Here is a 23,109-nt window from a genome sequence, read left to right on the forward strand (position 1 = left end):
TCCCAGTTTAGATAGGGAATGCAGTTCTAGGTCAGTTAATCTAAAATGATTTAAACTGGAACAATTCTGTATAAAAATAAAACTAGAATGTAAAGAGTAAAAAAAAAAAATTCTCAGCATTCTTGCTAGAAGTAGAAGAAAACTGCCTGAAGTATAAAAAAGAAAAGAGGATTATGAATTCTTTCTCTGTTTAACCAGCAGATGTCATGTTTGTTTGTCAGAGCCTGAGAGTATTTTAAGATATTTTCTTGGTATTATTGTGTACTTCTTACAAATAAGAGTACATAAGCATTAAATACAATTGCCTTTGAAATTAGAAAGGAAAATTAAACCTGTGCTTTTTAAATTATAATATATTTCTCAACTTAAATTAGAACTCGTCATTCATTTTTAAATTTTTGTTCAAAGAAAATTTAGTACAAAATATGCCCTGAGACACAAACAAGCATATTTATACTATTCAAAATTATTCCTGATCAGTATTTATTACTAACCAATACTGTCTATGCATCATATAATTGTTTTTCCCCTTTAATCCTAAAGCAGTATAATTACCTAACAAAAATAAAACTTTCTCTATTTTTTTTAACATTCATGAAGAAAATTAAGATTCTAGCAGATTCTTACTGTATTTGATTATTTATTTTATCATCTTCCATATCATTACCATCTCCTCTGTATCCATAACTTTGTCTATGAGACATTTGATTAATCTGTAATTATTTCTAATATGATTTGCCGTAAAGATTTTTACATATGATTCACCCAGTGCAGATAAAAAAGTATATCAGAAAGACTTTTTAATAGTATACAATTAAATATAAAGATAATCTTGAAATTTTATAGTAAAATCACATCAATTTGGAATATTTACATGAGGGTTAGATTTGAGCTTAATTTTATCACTACCTTGAATATCAGTTTTCATAAACAAAATCATATTTCATTATTCATAAGATTTAGGAGCATCTTTTTTTAACTCAAGGTCAGACCATTAATCACTTTAAAAATGGTCATTTAAGATAAAGAATCTTCCTAGACTTAAAGTAATTTGTATTTCTGACATGTAGCTCATCACCCACTGGTAGTCAACTAAATACTGCACAAGGATATAGACTTGCCAAAATCTCAGAATATGATTTCTTGTCTTCATCCCATCTTCCTTCACTCCAGCCCCCTATATGACCCATTTCAGTCTTGGCCCAGAGAACTCAGCTGTTGGAGCAAGCATGCAGCTGCTAGCTTCAGAGAAGGAAAAGCCCAAAGAGATATTTCTATGACTAGAATTAATTATTATTTCTTTTCTTACACAGACTTGGAGATAATCTCAGGAAAGAAATTTTAGCCTTTTTTAGGCATTTCAAAACGTATGGTCTGCATCCTCTTGCATCAGAATAGAATAACCTCAAGTATTTATAATATATCTGGATTTCTGGGCCCTGCCTTACAAATGAATTTGTATTCATGCATACTAAATTTGTTGAAACATTATTCTTTAAAAAAATATGGCCTTTTAAGAGTAATACTTTCATGAAGTTATAATTTATAAATAATAGTTCCTCCATATTTAAGCCATATGTAATCTAAAATTAATTAAGGAATCAAATTCAACTTGATAGTAGGCAAACATGTCATCACACCCTGCAAATTTAAGAATATAAGGTACCTTAGTACCTGTCTCTGGTGGGCAAGTATTCATATCAGTCCTGCTAAATGGCTGTTTAAGTATTGACTAAATACTTCTACTGAAGGGAAATTCATGATCTACTCAGGTAGGCAATTCCTTATTCAAAAATCATTAGTAGAATATTTCTAAGTCAAAATATGCATCCTTCTAATAGGAAATCACTAGTTATTTTATAACTATTCACATTTAGTCTGATTTTCTTCCTTTGATAGATTTTCAACTATTGAATAACTATTGAATATATTTTAAGAATATATTCAAGTGTATGAACTTCAAGTTTCCTTAAAATCTAAATAAAAGCTATCTGAAAAGTCTGAGAACAAAATTTATCCCTTAGGGAGATTTGTTTTCTTTCTTTGCTAAGCGTCCCTAATTCTGACTCTGTGCTCTCCTTGCTTTTCTTTGAATACAATATTCATTTTGTTAAGAAAGTGCTACAGTAGAACTGAGTCTAATATCCATGTGTTTCTTGTTGGCTACATAATAAAAACAACTTCCACCCCTATTAAAAAGCATAGTTATGTACTAATGACCTAATGTAAAGTATTGCTATAAATAAACGTGGGCGTTTGGACAAGGAGCCACTCTGCCACCTTCCCTACCTCTGCACTTTGCCTCTGTCTCCTCTTTATTATTATTCTTTACACAACAACACTGGGCTCACCTCTGCAGCACTCTAAATACTGCTCTATAACAAAAGCAGGCTAGGTTTATATTACTCCCCTAACCTGCTCATTAATTCATCTGCAGGTACTGGCATTGATTTTGTTGTTGCTGTTTGCAGAACTGAGCATGGAACCCATGGCCTCACACATGCTAGGCAAGTGCTCTATCACTGAGTTGTACCCTCAGCCCTGGTTACTTATATCAAACCCTGAAGTTCTTTACCTCATAGGCTAATAAATTCACTTCCCTGATACCATTTTGAGAAATTTGGTTTCAAATGCAAGTTGTCACAAATATTTTGGGATTCTAGTGTCTTCACATATTGTTTTCCTCTTCTCTAGACTTTGACCTTAAGTATTATGAATATGAATTTGTGCTATCATTTAGTAACAAGTAAAAATATCATACAAGATAAAAAGAAAATAAAATAAGTATGACAAGTCTTTTCTAGAAATCTCCTATGCAGGATGCTTTGTATATGATCCATTTTCAATTAAGTTATTCACAGATCATTTTTTAAAATGCACACAATGTTGATGTAGGAGACTTTGCCAAGTGTTACTACACTTCAGATATTTAATTCAATGTATTTAATTGTACTAGTAAGCCTGCCAAACATTAAATTCCATTCATCTGACATCATTGGTGAAATGTGTTTTATCTTAAAACTATCCTTTATCTTCAGGGGTGATAGAGACTGTTATTTCCATTCTTTGTATTCAAAATTTATCCTTTAATCATCTGTTATACATTTTTCTGGATCACCTTTTCCACAACCCTTAGGTGATAATGACTGATGATGAGGAGATGTACCGAATTATGTATGAGAATGTTCTGCACACAGTTAGAAACCCATGTAAATATTTTATGTTTAATCTAGAAAAGAAAAATCAGAAAGGAGGTTGAATAAGTGATGATAAGTGTACAGTTTATTTTTTTCCAGCAACAATTGCAAAGAATCTCAAAGCTATCTGAAAAGTCTGAGAACATGTGACCAATTTCCAGGAGGAATAAAGCCACGCCTCCTCAATCCCTGTATGGGGCAGAATAGTTGGCACTAGTAGGCTCAAAGTATTGCTGGGTTATTAAATAAATGTATTATTGGTAATAAAATAGTCTATGTTTCAGGATATCAGAAAATTGGATCTATAATTCCAAATGGTCTGCATAACTTTTGTTTTGGCAATGGGGAAAGAATAAAGTGATATGATTTGTGTTTGCTATATCCACTTTCAAGTGTATGGACTTCAATTTCCTTAAAATCTAAATAAAAGTCCCTTCCATATTAACCAAAATTCCTTTGTTGTTGTTAAATTATTGTCTTTTCAATTAAATAACATAAATAAAGTCTCCAAAGAATAATGATACTTATTTTAGAATTGCCAGTATTGCAATGGGAATACACTCCATAATAAATTGTAAGTGAATTCAAAGAGGTTGAGGCAAGGTAATTTTTTGAAGGCAAGATGAAGGCGAGTGCATAAGATATTTTGAAACAAGAATACTTGGCTAGAAGGATCAATATCAAGGGTTGAATCAGGTCACAATTAAACAGCTGTGGGGCAGACATCCTTACAGAAGTATTTTCTTGTAAGGTTGCAGTGGTCTTTGTGCACGATTGTAATTTTGAAAGTCTTTTTATAAAGACTATTTTTAGGAATTCAGGTATAAGATACTCTCTTTCATAAGCCCCTAGTCACCTTTATTTATTTGGGGGGCCAGGGCTTGACAGAAGTGTCTCCATTTTGATTCTGACAACTGTCACAATTTTGAGTTCAAGTGTATTGTCCAAAGCCACAGATAACACAAACCCAGGTTTTTAATTTCACTAATTTTTCAATAAAGTTGACCACTTATTTTCAAATGCATTTGTTTGGACTTCCAGGATAGCAATTTTTTTGCTTTCTTCCTGTCCACTGATTGTTCCACCAGCGGTCTTTGTGTGCCTTTTGTTTTTTTCCCCTAACTCTTAACCTTGAGTTGCTCCAGTGCTTAGCCCTTGTCTTCTCTGTCTATTCACACTCCATTGGTGATCTCATATCCTCACCCCTTTTAATTTACTGTCTTTATGCCCATAGTTAGCAATGTTCTAGCTCCAATCCTGACCACTCCTGTATTCCAGATGAATATCCTACTCCATACTGTATGTCTCCATTTAAATCACTGGAATCACTGAAAAAGTATTTCCTGAACTTCTCTCCCCAATTAATCCTCCAATAGCTTTCCCTTGCAGTCAATAGAAATTTTGTTCTTGGAATTGCTTAGGCCTAGAAACTTGGATCACCCTTGATCCTTCTCTGCTTCATAACACTGCTCATTCCATCAACCCTTCTTGAGTCTACTCTCAAACATATTAGAAAATTGATTAGATATCAATAGTATGAATTTTCAAATAGAAGAATTGCTTATAAAATGTGGAGTAGAAAGTAACACTTGGGCCAAAGATAATTTTGAGGATGTTGAAAGTCTACTATGTCATCATTCACATTTGAGCACAATTTCTGTTTTCAGGAAAGGCCTATGCTCCAGAATTCTATTATGATACCTATAATCCTGTGTGGCAGAACAGACACCGTGTTTATTCCTACAGTCTGCAGTGGACACAAATGAACCCCGATGCAGTGGACCGCATTGTTGCATACCGGTTGGGTATTCGGCAGGTGAGAAATTTAACTGGTGTCTTTCTTTTTTTTATTATCTCCTGTATAGACTTTGTTATTATATCTTTTCTAACCATGTCACATGAATTATAAAATATAATTTCTATAATTATAATTATTATGTATAATATATATTATATCAAAGGTAATATGACTTTATACAACCTACTCTGAAGTACTTATAAATTTTTGAAATTAATGTATGCTTTTTCCACCATGGTGGAAAACATATTAAAGTTATATCCTTTGAGTGCTTTGAAGTCCTTCATCACTAGACATGCTTGAGAAATTATATGAAAGGAGCTGGTTTAGGGTTTTCTCACACTTCCCTAAACTCTGTAACCATTTGCCTTGCTTCCTATGAAGCTACAAGACTTCCATATTATTACTTGATGGGCTCAAGGTATATACGGAATGTTTTAAATATATAACTACTTTAGTAAAATGAGAAGAAACAATAAAGTATGATGATTTCTTAAGTTTGCTAAGATTATGGGTTACATGGAAAAATTTTTGTCTTTTCCAAATTAGCCACTATTAAAGTCACTTATAATTTGTGGTATAATGATATTTTGAAATTTAAAAATAGGTCTTTACATTGCTTGTTGCTAGACAGTGTATTATCTGGGTGACTATTTCAGGATAACAAAAAAATTTTGAAGATTTATCTGATTATTCCAACATCTATTAGTTTTCTTCCACAATTTCACATGATGCAAATTTTCAGTGTGTGTTCCATTTCTTAGTTAAATCACAGAGTACATTTTTAGTTAGACCGTTAGAAAGGACAAAATTTTCTTGGGGAAAAAGCAATCAACGTGTTTTATCTTAAAACCATCCTTTCTCTATCTTCCTCACAAAATTTTAATAAAGAACCTTTTGAGATATATCAGTCAAATTAAGACACATTATAAAGCAAATAGTCTCATCTGGCCAACTTAATCTCAAAAACATAAAATAGATTTTCTTAGTGAAAACATCATCTGGCACTTGATAATTACTGCTTTTTTGTCTAAGTGTTCATAGGTCTCTGATCCAGCAGATCACAGTGGACCTTTTGGAATTTTTCTCTCATTGCCTATCCATCACTTACATTGGTCCTTGGGTACAATAGTAAATCCCAGATCCACATCAAAATAGTTTGTTCTACTTGTTCTTATTTGATGAATTTCCTTGATAAGGAAGATAAAAAAATAACAATAAAATCAGACTAGCAGTTCTTTTCCCTCAGGTGATAGCATTATCTCTTTTCTCTTCCCAACACAGTTAGTATTATAAAATCTTTTTTATTTGGAGCATCTTAGAGTATTCTTGACTTCATACCTCACACTGTTTTTTAAAATGCTTAATACATTGTTTGGTCATTCGTGCTCATATTTTATCACACATCGTTTTTTAAATTTACCTATAGACCTAAAATCATAGGTTTATAAGGTGATACCCATCTGGCAATTGGAGTTGTTTTTGTAATGTTCTGCAACAAGCAATATCTTTTACTATTTTCTGCTATAGTCTATTTTGAATGGTAGAGTCAGAATTTTTTATTCAGTTTTACATGTTCTTCCTCAGTTATTGTCTTTAGGTAACTCGTCATTAAAATCTAAAGAGGTACCTATTTAAAATATATGGAACATACCCAACTCTGCTCATCATTCTCATCATTTCCTTTTCCTTTATCTCTCCCCAGTGCTTTCCTTCCTTCCTTCCTTCCTCCCTCCCTCTCTCTCTCTCTCTCTCTCTCTCTCTCTCTCTCTCTTTCTTTCTTTCTTTCTTTGTTTTAATTCTGAGACAGGGTTTCACTAGGTTGCTTGGGATCCTACTAATATGCTGAGGCTGGCCTGGAACCTTCCTGTCTCAGCCTCCTGTGTGGTTAGGATTATGGCATGTGCCACTGAGCCCAGATTATCATTTTCTCTCTTTAAAATGCTTGAAATCTTTGTTTTCACCAAATGTCTCTGTGGTGCATACAATGCAGAATTGTTCTCTATCAGTCAAAGTTGGCAGAAAAGTAGTTACCAATGAAGTGTCTCCACCAACAAATTAGAAGATAGATTTTGGTAGAGTTGAATTCTTCCCAAGAGGGAGACAATTAATTAAGTCCCTTCTTTATTGTCCATAGTTTTTACCCAGTTATTAGCAAACTGTCTTCTTTAAGGGGGGTTGAAGGTTAGAATTTTTGGGGAGAGGGAGATGGAGGTTAAGATTGCTATGCTATTTTCTAACAATTCTCTCTTAAAATTTTTCATTTCTGCCATGAATAGCTCAAAATTCCTGCGTTTACTTCTTTGAGCATAAAATTAATTTATAACTCTGATATTCAAGGATACATATTTCCCAGTCAGTATGTTGTTATTTTTAAACAAGTCAATTATTGTTCTCCTATTCTGCTTCTTTGTTATACATTATGTATGTATGATATGTGCATATAAAACCCTTTTCTATATTCTATTAAAATAATGAATTCCAAACCTACCTGACTTACAAGTCTAGACATTGTACCCTCATCATTACTTAGCTATATAACCATGAGAATGGTTCTACACATATGTAAACCTGAGTTCCTATCCTGTAAACTGAAGATCATGATACCCATCTAGCAATTGGAGTTGTTTTTGTAATGTTCTGCAAATGTGAACAATAAGGTGATGTTTGTAGATATCATGTAAGAAGAAAAACAGCATGAATATACACTTCTCTTTCTACTACCTCAGTCCTCACATCAGAAATTATTACATGCAAAATGGCCTCATTAAACAACATTTCTTTTGAATTTTCACTTACATATAAAATTTTAGAGTGATAGGGCAAATGCATTTCATATATAAATGTATATGATCCTTTTTTTAAAAAGTTCCCTGCTTCATACAAGAAGCAGAGGTATTACTCTGAATAAGTTCATTTTTCTGTATCATCTTAAAAATTTTAGATTCCTAATATTCCATTTATGTACATTTAGTATCAAGGGCATGTGTCTTAGGATACAAGATAGCAGCATTTAAAAATCATTCTTAAATTATGTTCTGATTATCACTTTAATGGAGATTTTGTCTTATATACATATGGCCTTTTTTTATTCCCCAAGCTATCATAGAATCTTGAATCAATGAACTTTTTAACATAGTCAACATAACTTGAAACGTTATCCATAAACATGTTAAGAAAGTGGCCAAAGCAACATAAGTTTTTCCTTTTTTCAAACATTGATTTTCCTCCAATAACTAGTGTTTATGTGTTTGGCTATCAGATCAAGGAATTATTAACTTATGTTACATATTTTATGATTTTTTTTCTTTTTTACAGTGCCTGGGCCTCACTTATACTAGGCAAGCACTCTACCACAAATCCACACCCCACACTAATTTTATGATTTTAAAGTTATATTATTTTAGGCCATTTACCTATATTAAGCCTATTGATCTAAATAATTTTTCCATCCATTAAATAACTATACTAACTAGCAAAAAATCTCTTCCCTGTTAATATCAAACATGTTCTTAATTACACAATATATTTGTATATTAGTAGAAATCTAAAAAAAGTTTGATCCTTTAAGACAAATGGAAAATTCATTTCTAAAGATCCTGGTTTTTTTTAATCTATAAACCTTTATATCCTCATTACCTATTCTTAAATATAATATGATTTTAGAATTATTGTGGTGTTGTTAAATCCATGGCTGGATGAAGCTGGTAAGTTGAAACAAGCATTCTTTTCGGTTTCCTATTAATATTAGCTAACTATTTTTGTTGAACTATATGGCCTATTATTAAATGTAATGAGGAACATTGTCTCAGACTTTAAGTAGGCTTATTCATTTTATTAAGAATAATTTCAGTGTATCTAGGAAAAGGCATTGAAATTCTAGAATTATTGCTGTAAAAGACTTAAGAATAACAAATATATCACAAGAAGCCAAAATTTAATTTGTAGAAAAAAGTTTCCCCAAAATATGAATGTTCTTAGATTATATTTTTTAGGTTCAGCCAAGCAATTGTTTAATCTCCTTAGACAGCTACTAGCCTCCAATTATTTGCTTCATTTGTTGCTTAAGAGGAAAGAGAAAAAGGTTATTTGAATGTCTGCTTTCTTTAGTATCTAAGGAATTAAGAACAAAGCAAAGCTCTTCCTGAATTATCCAAATATACTGAATAACATAAACATCATTTTGATTCATTTAAAACACACTCAATTATAGTTTCTGCTACAAAAAAAATTTAGAGTTTTATGCAGTTTCCTTTTTTATTGTGACATAGAGGGGCACAATGACTCTGACTTTTTGACTGTCATCATTGGAAAGAAGATTATTTTATTGACTACCTTAACAGCCCCTGTTCTGAATTTGTAAGTGATGATATATTAAAATCCTTGCAGTTAACATACTCATTTGCTTACCCATTCAGACAATAAAACTTTGGGTAAATTAATCATATGATAACTGTCTGAAATTAAAAAATGAAGTACTGTCCTAATTAAAATAAATAAGTTCTGCAATAGAAACACATAAAAAGTGCCATAGAAATAGATGTAGGAGCAGTTAGTGCAACCTGATAGTGGACTAAGAAACATGAGTGCCAAGATAGAAACAGTTGGCTTTAAAGTTTTTTTTTTAAGTTTTCCTTTTAGACACTAACTATGAATAACCACTATCAATAACTCCTCAAAAATATGCATTTTGGCATAATTATTAGATGAATTAATTATAAAGTCATATTGTTCTACATCCACATGTAATCACTGAACTGTTCCTAATCTTTCCTACCAGTTAAAACATTTAAAAGTTATTTTAGTAAATTATTCATTTCCTACTTTTTTGTTAAAGGATTATTACTATAATAGAGTTTGGTTATTTTTGTTAAAATTATTGTACATAATTGACAGTAAGCTTGATACTTGCAATAATCATTATTCCTAAGTACCTAGTTGAATACAATAACTGAAAAAGAGGGAGATTTTGAAGAGAATGTGCAATATTAGTTGATTCTGAGGAATGAATTTTTTATACTTTTGCAAATAATATGACATGTACTCTGTGATGCCGTCTTCAGATGCTAAAGGAGAATGGTAGGATAAGATAGAAGAGGAATTGTAATAATGTATGTGCTTGACTTAACCAGTTGAGCAGATTATTCACAGAGACATTTGGAAACATTTGACATTAGTTATTTGATATCATTTCAGGGAAATCCGTGGAAATCTGATAAACAATCTAGATTCTTTGCATAGTTTTAAATCTTGAATAAAATAACATCTTTTAAAATCTTATAATCTTAAGTAGAGTGTATTGAATGATATTACAATAGACAACACAGTTGGGCAGCCTTTTGAGGTAACTGTGATTTAGGTTGGAACAGTGAAAGAGGAGAAGAAAGAAATATTGAGTTGAGAAGAGATTGAACTGAGAGGAATTTGAATATTAATTTAATTTTGAGGAAAAATTTTGTAAAGGGACATAACCTTGTATTCTCTGACATTCATTTCAACTTCTTTAATGAATTTTCTGGAAAGCATCAAATATGGAAATAAGAGAGGGATCCAGCAATATAGAGAATTGTAGGAAAAACATTGTTTAAATGGGGTCTTTAGCTCTGGAATAGAAATAAGCCCTAAGCCAGTTGTTTAGTGAAATTATTGCCAAATAAAGAACACTATATCCATCTGCTTCTTTCCTGTAAAAATAACTTAATAATTTATGTATTAGTAAGAAAAATTATGTATAGTCATTTGGAAATAGCTGGGTAAGGTATGGACCTTTGACTGATACAGATAGCTATGTAAAAAGGGTGCCTTATTTTAAAATAACCATTTCTAAGAATATTCCACATTCTTTCTGAGGAGTTTTCTCAGTCTTCAGTCCTTTGTTAATATTTTATTCTTTTTAGTAATGTTGCCTGGGCAAAATAATTAGAATTTTCCTTTTTATTGACCCTGCACAGGGTGGAAAGTGAACAACCTTATTAAGGAGATTTTGGAGTTGAAGAGTATTGAATTATTGACAGAAATAAGATACTGTAAGCATGTTCATATTTTCAAACTTAGACTTGTTAAGTTAGAATGATAGGGGGGATATAAAACAAATAAAGGTACACTAGGCGGGAACATACTATTAGAATTATGAACGATTCCCCTTGAATGTGTAAGTTTTTAGGTCAAAAGCACTAGACTCCATAGCTGAAGTTGGCAGAAATGTGGAAACATAAACTTACTACCCAAATACTGTAATAGAAGAATTTCCATAAAAGAGAGAGAAGGAAAAAACTAAGTAGAAAAAGATGACATTTAAAAGGAAAATTAGGAAAGAGTCTATGATTTCCTGTGTGTGTGAAAAGGGTCAGATTTGTACTTTCAAACAAAATTGTAAACGATTAGAAAATCATGAATATTTAAATTACCAGATATAAACAAATCAGTTTTAGTTTTTTTTCATTGAAATTAATAAATTTATTTAATGTTAAGAGGAAGACAGGAAAAAAGGATCTTATGTGGGTTTAATATTATTCTGAAATCAGCTGATTCCAACCTAATTAAATTGATCTGTTATCCTGGCTGTCCACTTGAATCAATATTTTATTAAAGAACTAAAGAAAAACTGATATAAATAGATGAAAGAGCATTTCTTAAGTTTCTGTACTTTTTTGTTTACGTAAAAACAATAAATGCAGAATAATTATGAATTCCAATACTTTGATTCATGTAAAAGAAACTCTCCAGTAGACCAATAGAAGTTCAGTGTCTTAAATCACTAGGGGTAGAAAATTCATTGGATAACAGTCATTCATCCAACTACTGTGAAGAAAAAATAAAATTATCAGAAACTTAAATGGAGTATGGTATTCAGATTAACAGTTGCTTTTTTTTTTCTTTTAGACCTCAACACCATGTAAGTCAGTTGTTTGAATAGACATTTATAGATGGATTTATAGTCTAGATGTTCATTTTATTTACTGCACCTATTCACAAATTGAATACATTATTTTCTTTGTGTTGTAGCATTGCCTCTCATACTTCAGTGTTCATCAGAATTATTGAAAAGGTTTGTTAAACTAGTTGCTGATTTAGTGGATCTGGAGTCAGACCTTAGGTTTCCAACTGTCATTTCTAACAGTATCCCTCAGGATGCTGATTTCAGGGGTCTGGGTTTATATTTTGAGAACCACTGTTTCATTTAGTCATACTGCTATGAAAAGACTGTTTCATTTTTTTACCTTTTTCATATACTGACACTCTTGTATGATCTCAATATGAAAAACAGTACCATAACATAATGTTTTAAGCACAGCATTTGGCATATGGTTCTCAAAAACCATTAGTGGAATAATGAATTTGAAATTTGCATGGTAAGTGGGCAACTATTGATTTCTCACCAGAGAGATGCATTTCCCTGTTATGCTTGAAATGATACATTTGGAACAACATTGATTATTAAAATTAAGTTTTTGGGTTCACCTGATAGTCTGAGAACTATTATAAATGAAAGTATTTTCTTTACTGTAGTCAAGGTGTAGTTCTTTAGTCTTATATCTGTGTGCATCTCTATAGATTATTTAAAAGAGATCTCAGTGAACTATAAAAGTTCCTAATTTGTGACATATGTAAAGTAAAATTTGTGTTTTGTAGTGTCTTGATGATTAATCCAATGCTTTAGTAAATTGCATTACTAAGAAGTATGACGATCAAACTATTATACCCCTGAGTACCCTTCTCTTACATTTCACAACGAATGAGTGACGGCTATCTGATTCATCCTGAATTGATCATCATTTGCAATTGCCTTTTTCAATTTTTACTTATAAATTATTATTAGTTCAGCTGTATCATTTTAGGTGTATTTATTTAAGTTTCTTAAATTATCTTAGATGTGAAATCATCAATATTTTCACATTATTTTATATCAAAATCTGTTTTTCAACAACTAAAATACTTAACTAAAATGGCTAAAACAATATTTGCTTTTGAATAAGAAATGTTGAACATGACATATTCCAGTAACATTGGATAATAAATACTGCTTTACAATTGCTCAATAATGAATTGCTTGTTTTCCAAGCACCTGTTTTCTAATTTACAAAGTTTAAACATGAAATGCAAAAAGATCAGAGTACTTGAGTTGCTTTAGTATACCTCAATTTTGGGAAATAATTTCTTCAAAGATGGGAAAAATAATTTGTATAGAAATTTGAAGACAATTGTTTGAATGTCATAGGCATTACTTCTTTTAATAGCTGTGCTTAAATTATATATTTATCTATTGATCTATATATTATCAAGCTTGATACTAGTATAGGTGATTCACATGTGTCACTTTTTAGTTCTTAAAACAGCACAATAACTTCTATTATATCTTTCTTACATATTAAGAGTTCAAACAAATAAGTAACTTACCTATAGGTCAAAGAGTTAAGGAAAAGATAAAGCTGGAATTTGAACCCAAGACCTCTTATTTGGACTCTAACAAAGGTAATTCAGCTGACTGCCACCTAAGCCTTGCCCTTTTCTATATCTTTCTTCTTCTTGAAATGGCAGAATTTATCATTTTGTTTTTCAATTTCTTATATAGCTGTTGCCTTTTGATATTTCATACCATTTTATGGTATCAATTTTAGTTGCTATTCGAATTTTTAACTTATATACTCCTGTATTTATGAATATATTTCTACGTAGATGAATATCATATTTAATTTTAAAAATATTTTCTACATGGGGGAAATATATATGCTTTTCCACTCACCATGTATATATTTTGTATAATGTTTTGTGCTTCTGGATGCATTTCCCCTATTCATTATTTTATAAATCATTTAATTATAGTACAATATTAACATCTCCATTTCTTCTTTTTCCTACAGTGGGAGTGGGTATATGAGAGAGTAGTTTTTATTCTGATAAGGTTTAAAACATATGAGGAGATATATATCCAAGCAATCAACAAGAATATAATATGCTAAGTATTACCATAGGTGTTGGAGAAATTGGTCAAGAATCTAATATAATTTTGGGAAGTGAGGAATGCTAACAGAAAATGTTAGCCAACTACCACTTGAGGGCTGCATGGAAGTTATCCAGATTGAGAGACATGGATGGACTTAACATGCTTTGAACCCAAGCCATTGTTATTATCCTACCACTGGAATATCCCTAAAAGACTCATGTGTTGAAAATACTTATTCCCAACTGGTAGCACTATTGGGCGGTAGTGGAATTTTAGGAGGTGGTGCCAAATTGGAGGAAATAGGTCACTAGTCACTGGGAGAGTGAAGTGACAAGGACGCTTGTCCTTAAAGGGTATATCTTCTCCCTGAAACACTCTAGAAAGCTCATTCCCCCCCTCCCCACTTCCTTACTACCATGAGGTAAACAGCCTTGTTCCACTATGTGCTCCCCTCCATTATATTCTCCCTTGTTATGGGCCTGAAAGTAATGGAGCTAGCCAACCATGGACTGAAAATTCCTTTTGTTGTTACTTTTAGGCATACATGACAGTAGTGTGTATTTTGACATATTATACATACATGGGGTGCAACCCATTACAACTTTGATTCCATTCTTGTGGTTGAATAGATGTGGAATTACACTGGTTGTATATTCATATATGAGCATAGGAAAGTTATGCTGATTCATTCTGTCTTTCCTATCCCCCCGCCTTCATGCCCTCTTGTCTAATCCAGTGAATTTCTATACTTACCCTCCCTACCATCCTTGTTATAGGTTAGTATCCACATATCAGAGCAAACAATTGGCTTTTGGATTTGGGGGACTAGTTTATTTCACTTAGCATGATATTCTCCACTTCTATCCATTTAGTGGCAAATGCCATAATTTCATTATTCTTTATGGCTGAGTAATATCCATGGACTGAAAATTCTGAAGTCATGAACCACATAAGTCTTTCCTACCTTTAGTTATTTTTATGTTAGACATTGTATTGCAGCAATGGAAAGCTGATTAACACAGTAATTTCAGAAATCTGAAAATTAAAATATATTTGAATCATAGTTCAGGAGAGAAGGTGAAAAACTAACTTGGAAATATGGTGGGACAAATATCATGAAGGGTCATGTGAAATGTTGCAGAGAATTTCAACTTGAGATGTGGGGAGATATTAAAAGAGTCAAAGCAGTGGAGTCAAATAGCCACTATTGTGATATAAAATTAATAGAGGACAAGCATAGAGTAAAAACTGTTGCTTTATTTGAAATGAAATATAAAGATTGATATCAGTGATGCTGCATTGGGTATTGTAGAGAAATATCTCTGGCAGAATCTTTAGGATTTAATGATCAAATGGAGGATGAGGGAAGGATAGAGTAAGATCACAGGAATGGAGGCAATGTTAACATTTATATGATTACTGTCTTAACAAAATATTATGTTAAAACATATCAATATTTATTGTCTAATATATTAAGAACATATTCTTCAATATGATTATTTATATTAAATATGAAAATATGGCCTGTTGCAGTGGTGCACACTTGTAATCCCTCTGACTTGGTAGGCTGAGGCAGGTGGATTGTAAGTTCAAGGACAGTATCAGTAACTTAGTGAGGTGCTGTCTCAATATAAACACATTTAAAAGAGGTAACTGGGGATGTAGCTGAATCTATCCCCAAAACTAAATCTATCCCTAAAATTTAAAAAAAGAAGAAAATGAACTAAAAAAGAAAATGAACCTGCTGAGTCGTATGTATATTTTAAGGACTATTGCTAAGGATATGTGAAATAGTAAAATTTAAAAACAAAAACAAAATCTTAAGAAAGCATCATGTTATAATATAAAAGAAACATACTAATGTATCTGTGTATTTCTTTTATTTTATATTCTAAAGATCATAAACTTGCTGGGCATGTTGGCGCATGAGTGTAATCCCAGCAGCTTGGAAAGCTGAGGCAGGAGGATCCTGAGTTCATAGCCAGCCCCAGCAATTTAGTGAGGCCCTAAGCAACTTAGCAAGACCCTGTCTCAAAATAAAATAGAAAAAGGCTGGGGATTTGGCTCAGTGTTTAGGTGCTCCTGGGTTCAGTCTCCAGTAAAAATAAATAAGCATTATAAGCTGAAATTTTTCCTTCAGAAATTTATGTTGTAGCAAAATGACACAATAAAAGTCCTTAGATAATTTTCATATATTTCTTATAATCAGCTTCTCTACTTATGGAAACTAATTTGAATATGCATGTATTTAAGATAAAAGGTACTGCAATTATAGTTCTTAAATTTAAAAAAAATGGAAAAAATTTTTTAAATAAATCATTTGAATTTAAAAGAAATCTTTAACATTTTCCCTTACATTATCTCCTCTAGAATTTTTATATTATCTTTTACTCAGTTGAGGAGTTCTCTTAGGTCAAGAGTCTGTGTGTATTGATACAATTCGATTTTTACAACTCATACCAGCTCCTACATCATCCTTTCAAAGAGTCATGTACACTCTGCTCACAGTTCCTTGACTAAAGAAAGACACACAACCTGACCAGAGTTCAAACAAAGTAAAGTGGTGTCCTCTGTGTTCCTGAAAGGAAAGAGGGAACCCAATATTGTGAAAAGCTCACATTATTCCCAAAGACCTTTCTTTCTGGTTAACAGTATTTGATTGAATATATTAATACCATTTGATTTTCTACTGAAAATATAATTTCAGTAAGATCTACTTCTTGAGTTTACTTCTAAAATATTTAAAAAAAAGAAAATCAAATATTTTATTATGAAGTTGTACTATTTATTTTAAATAACAAAAGAACTGAAAGGAAATTATTGTCTTGAGAGTGACTAAGTTAATAAATAAATTATTAAATAAATACTGTTGTCTACATATGATTTATGTTAAAGAACAACAAAATATAACACATGCTCATATAAATAATTCACCAAAAGTATGCTCTTTGGTTCTTCTTTTTGTAATTACATGTAGCATACCATTAGATGTATGTGGAATAAGAATGAAGTCTGATGGGGAGATGTCCATGATCTCATGGAGCTTATATTCTGGCATGGAGCAGATAAAAGAATTAATAGGATAATTACAGAAAGTTATTTCTTTTCTCCCAGTACCCAGGCATGAGCCCAGGGCCATGTACATGCAGTGCAAGTGCTCTACCACTGAGCTACACGCCCAGCTCCTCAGGAAGTTATTAGTGCTATGTAACAAATAGAGCTGAGACAGAGGGAAAATGGCTATCATTAAAATTCGTTCTGTATCTAGAATAAAAGTTTGAAAAGGTAGCAAAAGCCTCATCTTTATTTTTCTATATTTTCATCATTTTGACACAATTTTCAAACCATATTGATGGGAAGTAGACTTATATTATAGCCCATTCTGGGGGAAAGAATGGATCTAATTATGGATAATTGAGAACATTAGCTAAAATGAAACCATAATAACTTCTCCCACACTTATCACATTTTACCCTTAAAAATCATATGAGGTAAAGTAAATGACAGAAATTCAGTGACTACATTTATGAGCCTGAATTATGTTCAGGAATAAGCAAAAAATCTCACTTGGAATACAGTTTAAACCTATATGCTACTATATATAATATATTGAGGACATGATGTCCCGTGGGTGTGCAAAAATGTATTGACAATTCACAAGTCATATCACTTGCATAAGAACAAACCATTAATCAGTAAGAATTTATGAGATTTTTGGAGGCATCACTGTGGAGGGGAGAAGTCTTGCCTTAATAAGAATTGAGGCTCTTAAATAATTCAGTTATAACTGTATTACTTTGAGTTTTTAAATAATTAGTTTGAGTTTTTTGTAAAGTAATCAAAATTCTTAAGTACCATGATCCAAAGTAGTTCCAAAAAGATGCACAGAGGTTAGAGTGCCACAATGTTGAGGGAGATGTAACAAAAGAAAATTTTAAAGGGCAGATTGTCTAAGTCAGCTGTATAATACTAAAACTCAACAACTAGAACCTTAGCTCTGTCTCCCCTTTGATCATACTGCTGTAGCACTGCTGATGCCCTTTTGAAAAAAAAAATATTTAGTTTCTGAAATTAAAGATGAGGTTTTTATTGCTATGAATTTTTAACTTAAATTTTATAATAAGTGCCTGAAATTATAAAGGACCATTTTGGTTTTATGCTGATGTGATAGTTGTCTGACAATATCTGTGGTGTGGTTGCTTGTGGGCCCTTATTTCTGTGTGACATCATAGTGTCTGGAACTCCTCCTACTGCCTTTAAATCAGGGCTCAATACTCTCCAGTTTGGACAAAAATGTGCATCCCACTCTGAGCAAGTAAGAAGACCTAAAGATCTGTCACAGTCTACTCAGGAAAAATTCTTGTGAAACTTTTCTCCTTTATTTAGAAAGCAACACTGTACACAAATAAAATGTTGCTGTGATACAGTTCATGATTTTGGGGTGGGAAATGTAGCCAGACAATGGAATAAAGAGTGACATTATAACCCTATGAAATGTCACTTATAACTTATATCTCTGGGGACTGCCTCTCAGAGGAATTAGCATTTAAGTAGAGACACCAGTGATGCAAAGGAATGAGAGTCACAAATAACTGAGCTAAGAGAAGAGAACAACACATAAGAATGTCATAGGAAAATAAAAGAATGTGTAAATTATATTTATTTTAATATTTATGTCTGTAGGTACTATGGTTTCAAAAGTTCTTGGGAAAATTACAGTAGTCCTTACCAAGACAATGGGATTCTAAATTCAAAAAATTAGTATTAATCTCTTTGTTATAATAATAATAATAATAATAATAATAATAATAATAATAATAATACAAAAGGCAACACAAGGGGATTGAATGTTTTGCAAATGAGAATTGGTTCTCAGATGTTAGGATGAAATGTGAGAGGACTGACGGTAACATACTTTTTGTGTGGGAGATGATTTGCTGGAAACTAAGAAATAAAGACTAAAACTGTACTTGTACTTGGGATTGTTCAATAATTATTAATTGGTACTTAATCTGGGTTGTTGGGACTGAGTTTTTAATAGTTATCAGTCCATCTCTCTAAGTAATGGCATAACATTTTGCCAGGAAGGCAAAACTGCCTTCTTTCTTATTCAGAAAATGATACATCTTTCTATTGAGTAGTGGACTCCATACACTGGTTAAATAATTAATGGACTAGACTGTAGGAATATTGTGGTTATTCAAAGAAAGTTTTGTTATTTCTTTGAGTTGCATTGAAACAAGTTAGCCTATTGTTAGACTGTTATAAAGAGCAAATTTCTAGCTAATGAATAACAAGTAAATGGTGTACAGCTGTAACGCTCATCAAAGATAGAATAGTGGAATCTCCCTGGATCTTAAAACTTGTGCACAGAGTTTTCATCATTGATGGTTTTACTAAAAGGAAGCATTAGAACTTTTATAATTCGTGACTATAACAAGGCCCAATTTTTATGTCAACATCCAGATTCAGTGTTTATTATATACCTGTTGTGTTTACTGACAAAATGACAGTAAAATGTTGGCCCAAATAATTATTTTAATTTTTAAATATCTAGAGATTATAAATTTAGGAGCACAGAGTAAACAATTCACTATACACATTGTTTTTATTATTATTTTGAAGAAAGACTGATCTCATTGTAAGGTAATTAAATGTAGGCGGTTATTGGGAGTATAAAGTGATCTGCAGATGAATGAGCTATTCTCAAAAGCAGGACAAATTTTATTGTTTTATGGACCACTTCTCTTTCTACCTACTTACTTTATGATGCAGTATCTAAGTATACAATTTTTATGCTCAATCTACAATATCAATATTAATCATATAATATTAATCAATATTATTTTTCTTTTGGTACCAGGGACTGAATCCAAGTGCTGTTAACCACTAAGCCATATCCCCTGCCCCTTTTAAAATTGTTTTTATTGTGAGACAGGGTCTTGCCAAGTTGCTTAGGCCCTTGCTAAATTGTTGAGCGTAGCCTCAAACTTGTGATGCTCTTGCCTCAACTTCCCAAATCACTGGGATTACAGGATGTACTACCATGCCCAGCATATTAATCAATTATTGATGCCCCTTTAACATAATGACCTTAATATGCCATCCTCTTAATTTAAGAAAATTTCATTGATTTTATTAATGTTAACAAACTGCTATTTTTAAACCTTCAACAATTTTACCTATACAGTTGTGCATATTTTCCATGACCACTATGTAATTCTCGACCCTCAGGAAATTTAGAAATACAAAGAGTACCTTCAATAAGTGAAAAAAGAAAGAAAGAAAGAAACACAGTTTTAACATTATTACCTAGTATTCTGATGTGAATTTCAAGAAGTTTCATCGGCTTGAAAGTAGCTTTTTCTGATCTTGAGATTAGACCACTGGGAATTTCATTGAATATTTGAATATTTTCTGTTCATACTAGTGTTCTTGTGTATAAAGTGAAACTAGGGAAAGTGAAACCTTGGGTTTTTCATCTACATTAAGGACTCTGTTATAGAAACTCATAGATAATAACATTACAAAAATGAAATGTGGGCTGGGGTTGTGGCTCAGAGTTAGAGTGCTCACCTAGCATGCATGAGGGGCTGGGTTCTATCCTCAGCACCACAAAAAACAAAATAAAGATATTGTGCCTCTCTATAACTAAAAAATAAATATTTAAAAAAATAAAATGTGAAGAAAGATAGATAAGGATAGAAAAGAGTCTTCTGGGATATTAAACGTGCTTGGTTATCTGTTTGCGGTAGGGTTGTTGCACAGGGGACATTACTTTTGTCTTAATATGACTTCCACATTTCTTCTCATAGCTGCAGGGAGATTTCTAGTGGTTGCAGAGAGACCTCCCTGGTAATAGAACTTCAGAAAATGTCCTATAGCCTCCCAAAGATGCAAATGTGAATTCTCTAAGAAATAAGTTACACTGAGACACTAAAGTTAGATATACCAAAGCAGAACTCATCTGAGCCCAGAGTTTCTTGTCAATTGTATTAAGTTCAAGAAAGTACTTATTCTTACTATAGCTCTGTGTACCTGTATATTCTTTTGTAGATCTGGCCCAGTTTTTGTAATTAGCATTTTAGTGATGCAAGTGTAGGTAATAATTCATGCTAACTTCAATTTCAAAACAAAATATTTCCAAGAAAATTTTACTTCTTTAAATAAATCATCTTTTCTTTAATAAATGCACACATTAAAACCAGCATCAACAAATTAATCCTATTAGACTCAGCATTGTTTAAAATCTTTTCCCTTCTAAGTTGATATAAATTATTATTACTTTTAGTTTTATTTTCTTTTTAATTGACAAATCATAATTGTATTTATTTAGGGGTATAATGTGATGTTTTGATACATATATTGTGGAATGATCAAATTGAAATAACTAGTGTATCCATCTTCTTAAATCTTTATCACTTCTTTCTGGTAAAATCATTTAAAATTTCCTCATTTGGTTACTTTTAATTATATAGTACATTATTACTATTAACAATAGCCACCTATAGACAATCAGAACTTATTTCATTATAACTTCATAACCATTGTAGAATTATTTTCAAATTTTAAATAATGAATTTAAAAATTCTAAATACATGAACATATAAAAGAAATTGCTATATATAAAGGTATTTAATTTTATTTCATCCTTAAAAAACTGTCATTTACAAATCAGGCTGTCATATAGTAAATAATTAATTAATGCTTAGTTAATAGGCAAAACAAAACCCAAGATGAAGTAGGGATTTTTTTGTGGCAGAGTGAAATTAACATTCCAATATGCCATATATCACAAACAATATGCCAGGCACATATATTTAGCTATCAATATGTTCCATTAAGTTTTGTTGGGAAAATACGTAAATTATATTGGTTATCTGACACAGTGGCTCTCTAATGGAGATTAGGAGGTTGAATGCTTTCTTTGGAAACAATGAAATTCCCTCTGGTCAAGTATAGGGACCATTAAGATCAGAAAATAAACAGTTTGGAATATCAACAGAAAATATTTTGCAGCTTAAACGACAAAACATATAACCAACTGTAATTTTATCTATAAAAGTTATAATAGGCTGATTATGTCATAACACTAAAATTAAAAGAGTGTATTCCTTTCTTTTTTTTTAGTTGAAGATGGAAATAATACCTTTATTTTATTTGTTTATTTATATGTGGTGTGGTGCCGGGGATTGAACCCAGTGCCTCACGCATGCTGGGCAAGTGCTCTACCACTGAGGCATAACCCTGGCCCAAAAGAGCGTATTTCTTAATATAAACCACATACCTTTCTTTTCTGGTGAAATCTGTTCAAAAAGGGAAACTAGATTGCATAGCCCAAAAGAGAAACACTGAGCAATCTGGATATTAAACTAGTGTACTCTCCTCCTGCTTAGAGACTATAACAAAGGAAATATTGGCATGCCAAGTAGTGTAAATCTTGAGAAAATGCATTATTTTCTCTATCATAAAATGCTATATAGCATTACCTTGACCATAAAACAGATTCTTAGTCATTATTAGTTGAAAGTATGAGAATATCATGGCCATATATGAAGCAATAAAAATAGATAGTGAGAAAAATTCTTGGTGTAGCTCTTGTATTATGCACATTTACACCATCCAATGCCATGTCCACTTGGTGAGGTTGCTTGGGAAAAAAAAAATCAAACACCTCAGTTGTAGAAATATTCCTCTGAACATAGCAAAAACCAAATGTTTTGGAGATAGGAGACAGGTTTTTTTTCCCCCTCAGAAAGTATAATTTCTATGTATTAAAGCAGATACTGAAAAAATGTAAAGCTATATTTGAGAAAAGATTAAAATGTACATTGAACCTAATACCTCCACATATTGAGGAAGAAAAGAAATAGATCAACGAAGACAAAGATTGGGAGTTCTACATATTTGTGAAGTTTAATTTATTTTAAAAATCAAGCTGGGAACAGTGATGCATGCCTGTAATCCCAGTGTGTTGGGAGGCTGAGACAGAAGGATTGCAAGTTCAAAGCCAGCCTCAGCAATTTAGCAAGGCCCTAAGCAACTAATGAGGCCCTAAGCAACTCAGTGAGACACTGTCTATAAATAAAATATTAAAAAAAGGTATGGGGATGTGGCTCAGTGGTTAAGCACCCCAGATTCGATCCCCTGGTATCAAAAAAAAAAAAAAA

At 31.9% G+C, this 23,109-nt stretch overlaps 1 protein-coding gene across 1 annotated transcript in view; it reads left to right on the top strand.

Annotated features, from left to right (window-relative positions):
* The window catches only part of Mdga2 (MAM domain containing glycosylphosphatidylinositol anchor 2), a 260,412-nt gene that overhangs the window by 178,154 nt on the left and 59,149 nt on the right, over positions 1 to 23,109 (top strand). Inside the window, exon 6 of the mRNA XM_048798622.1 lies at positions 4,865 to 5,013. Coding sequence (XP_048654579.1) covers positions 4,865 to 5,013 — 149 coding nt within the window. The remainder of the gene's footprint in view (positions 1 to 4,864; positions 5,014 to 23,109) is intronic.

This window comes from Marmota marmota, unplaced genomic scaffold (genome assembly GCF_001458135.2).
Source record: "Marmota marmota marmota unplaced genomic scaffold, marMar, whole genome shotgun sequence".
NCBI lineage: Eukaryota > Metazoa > Chordata > Mammalia > Rodentia > Sciuridae > Marmota > Marmota marmota.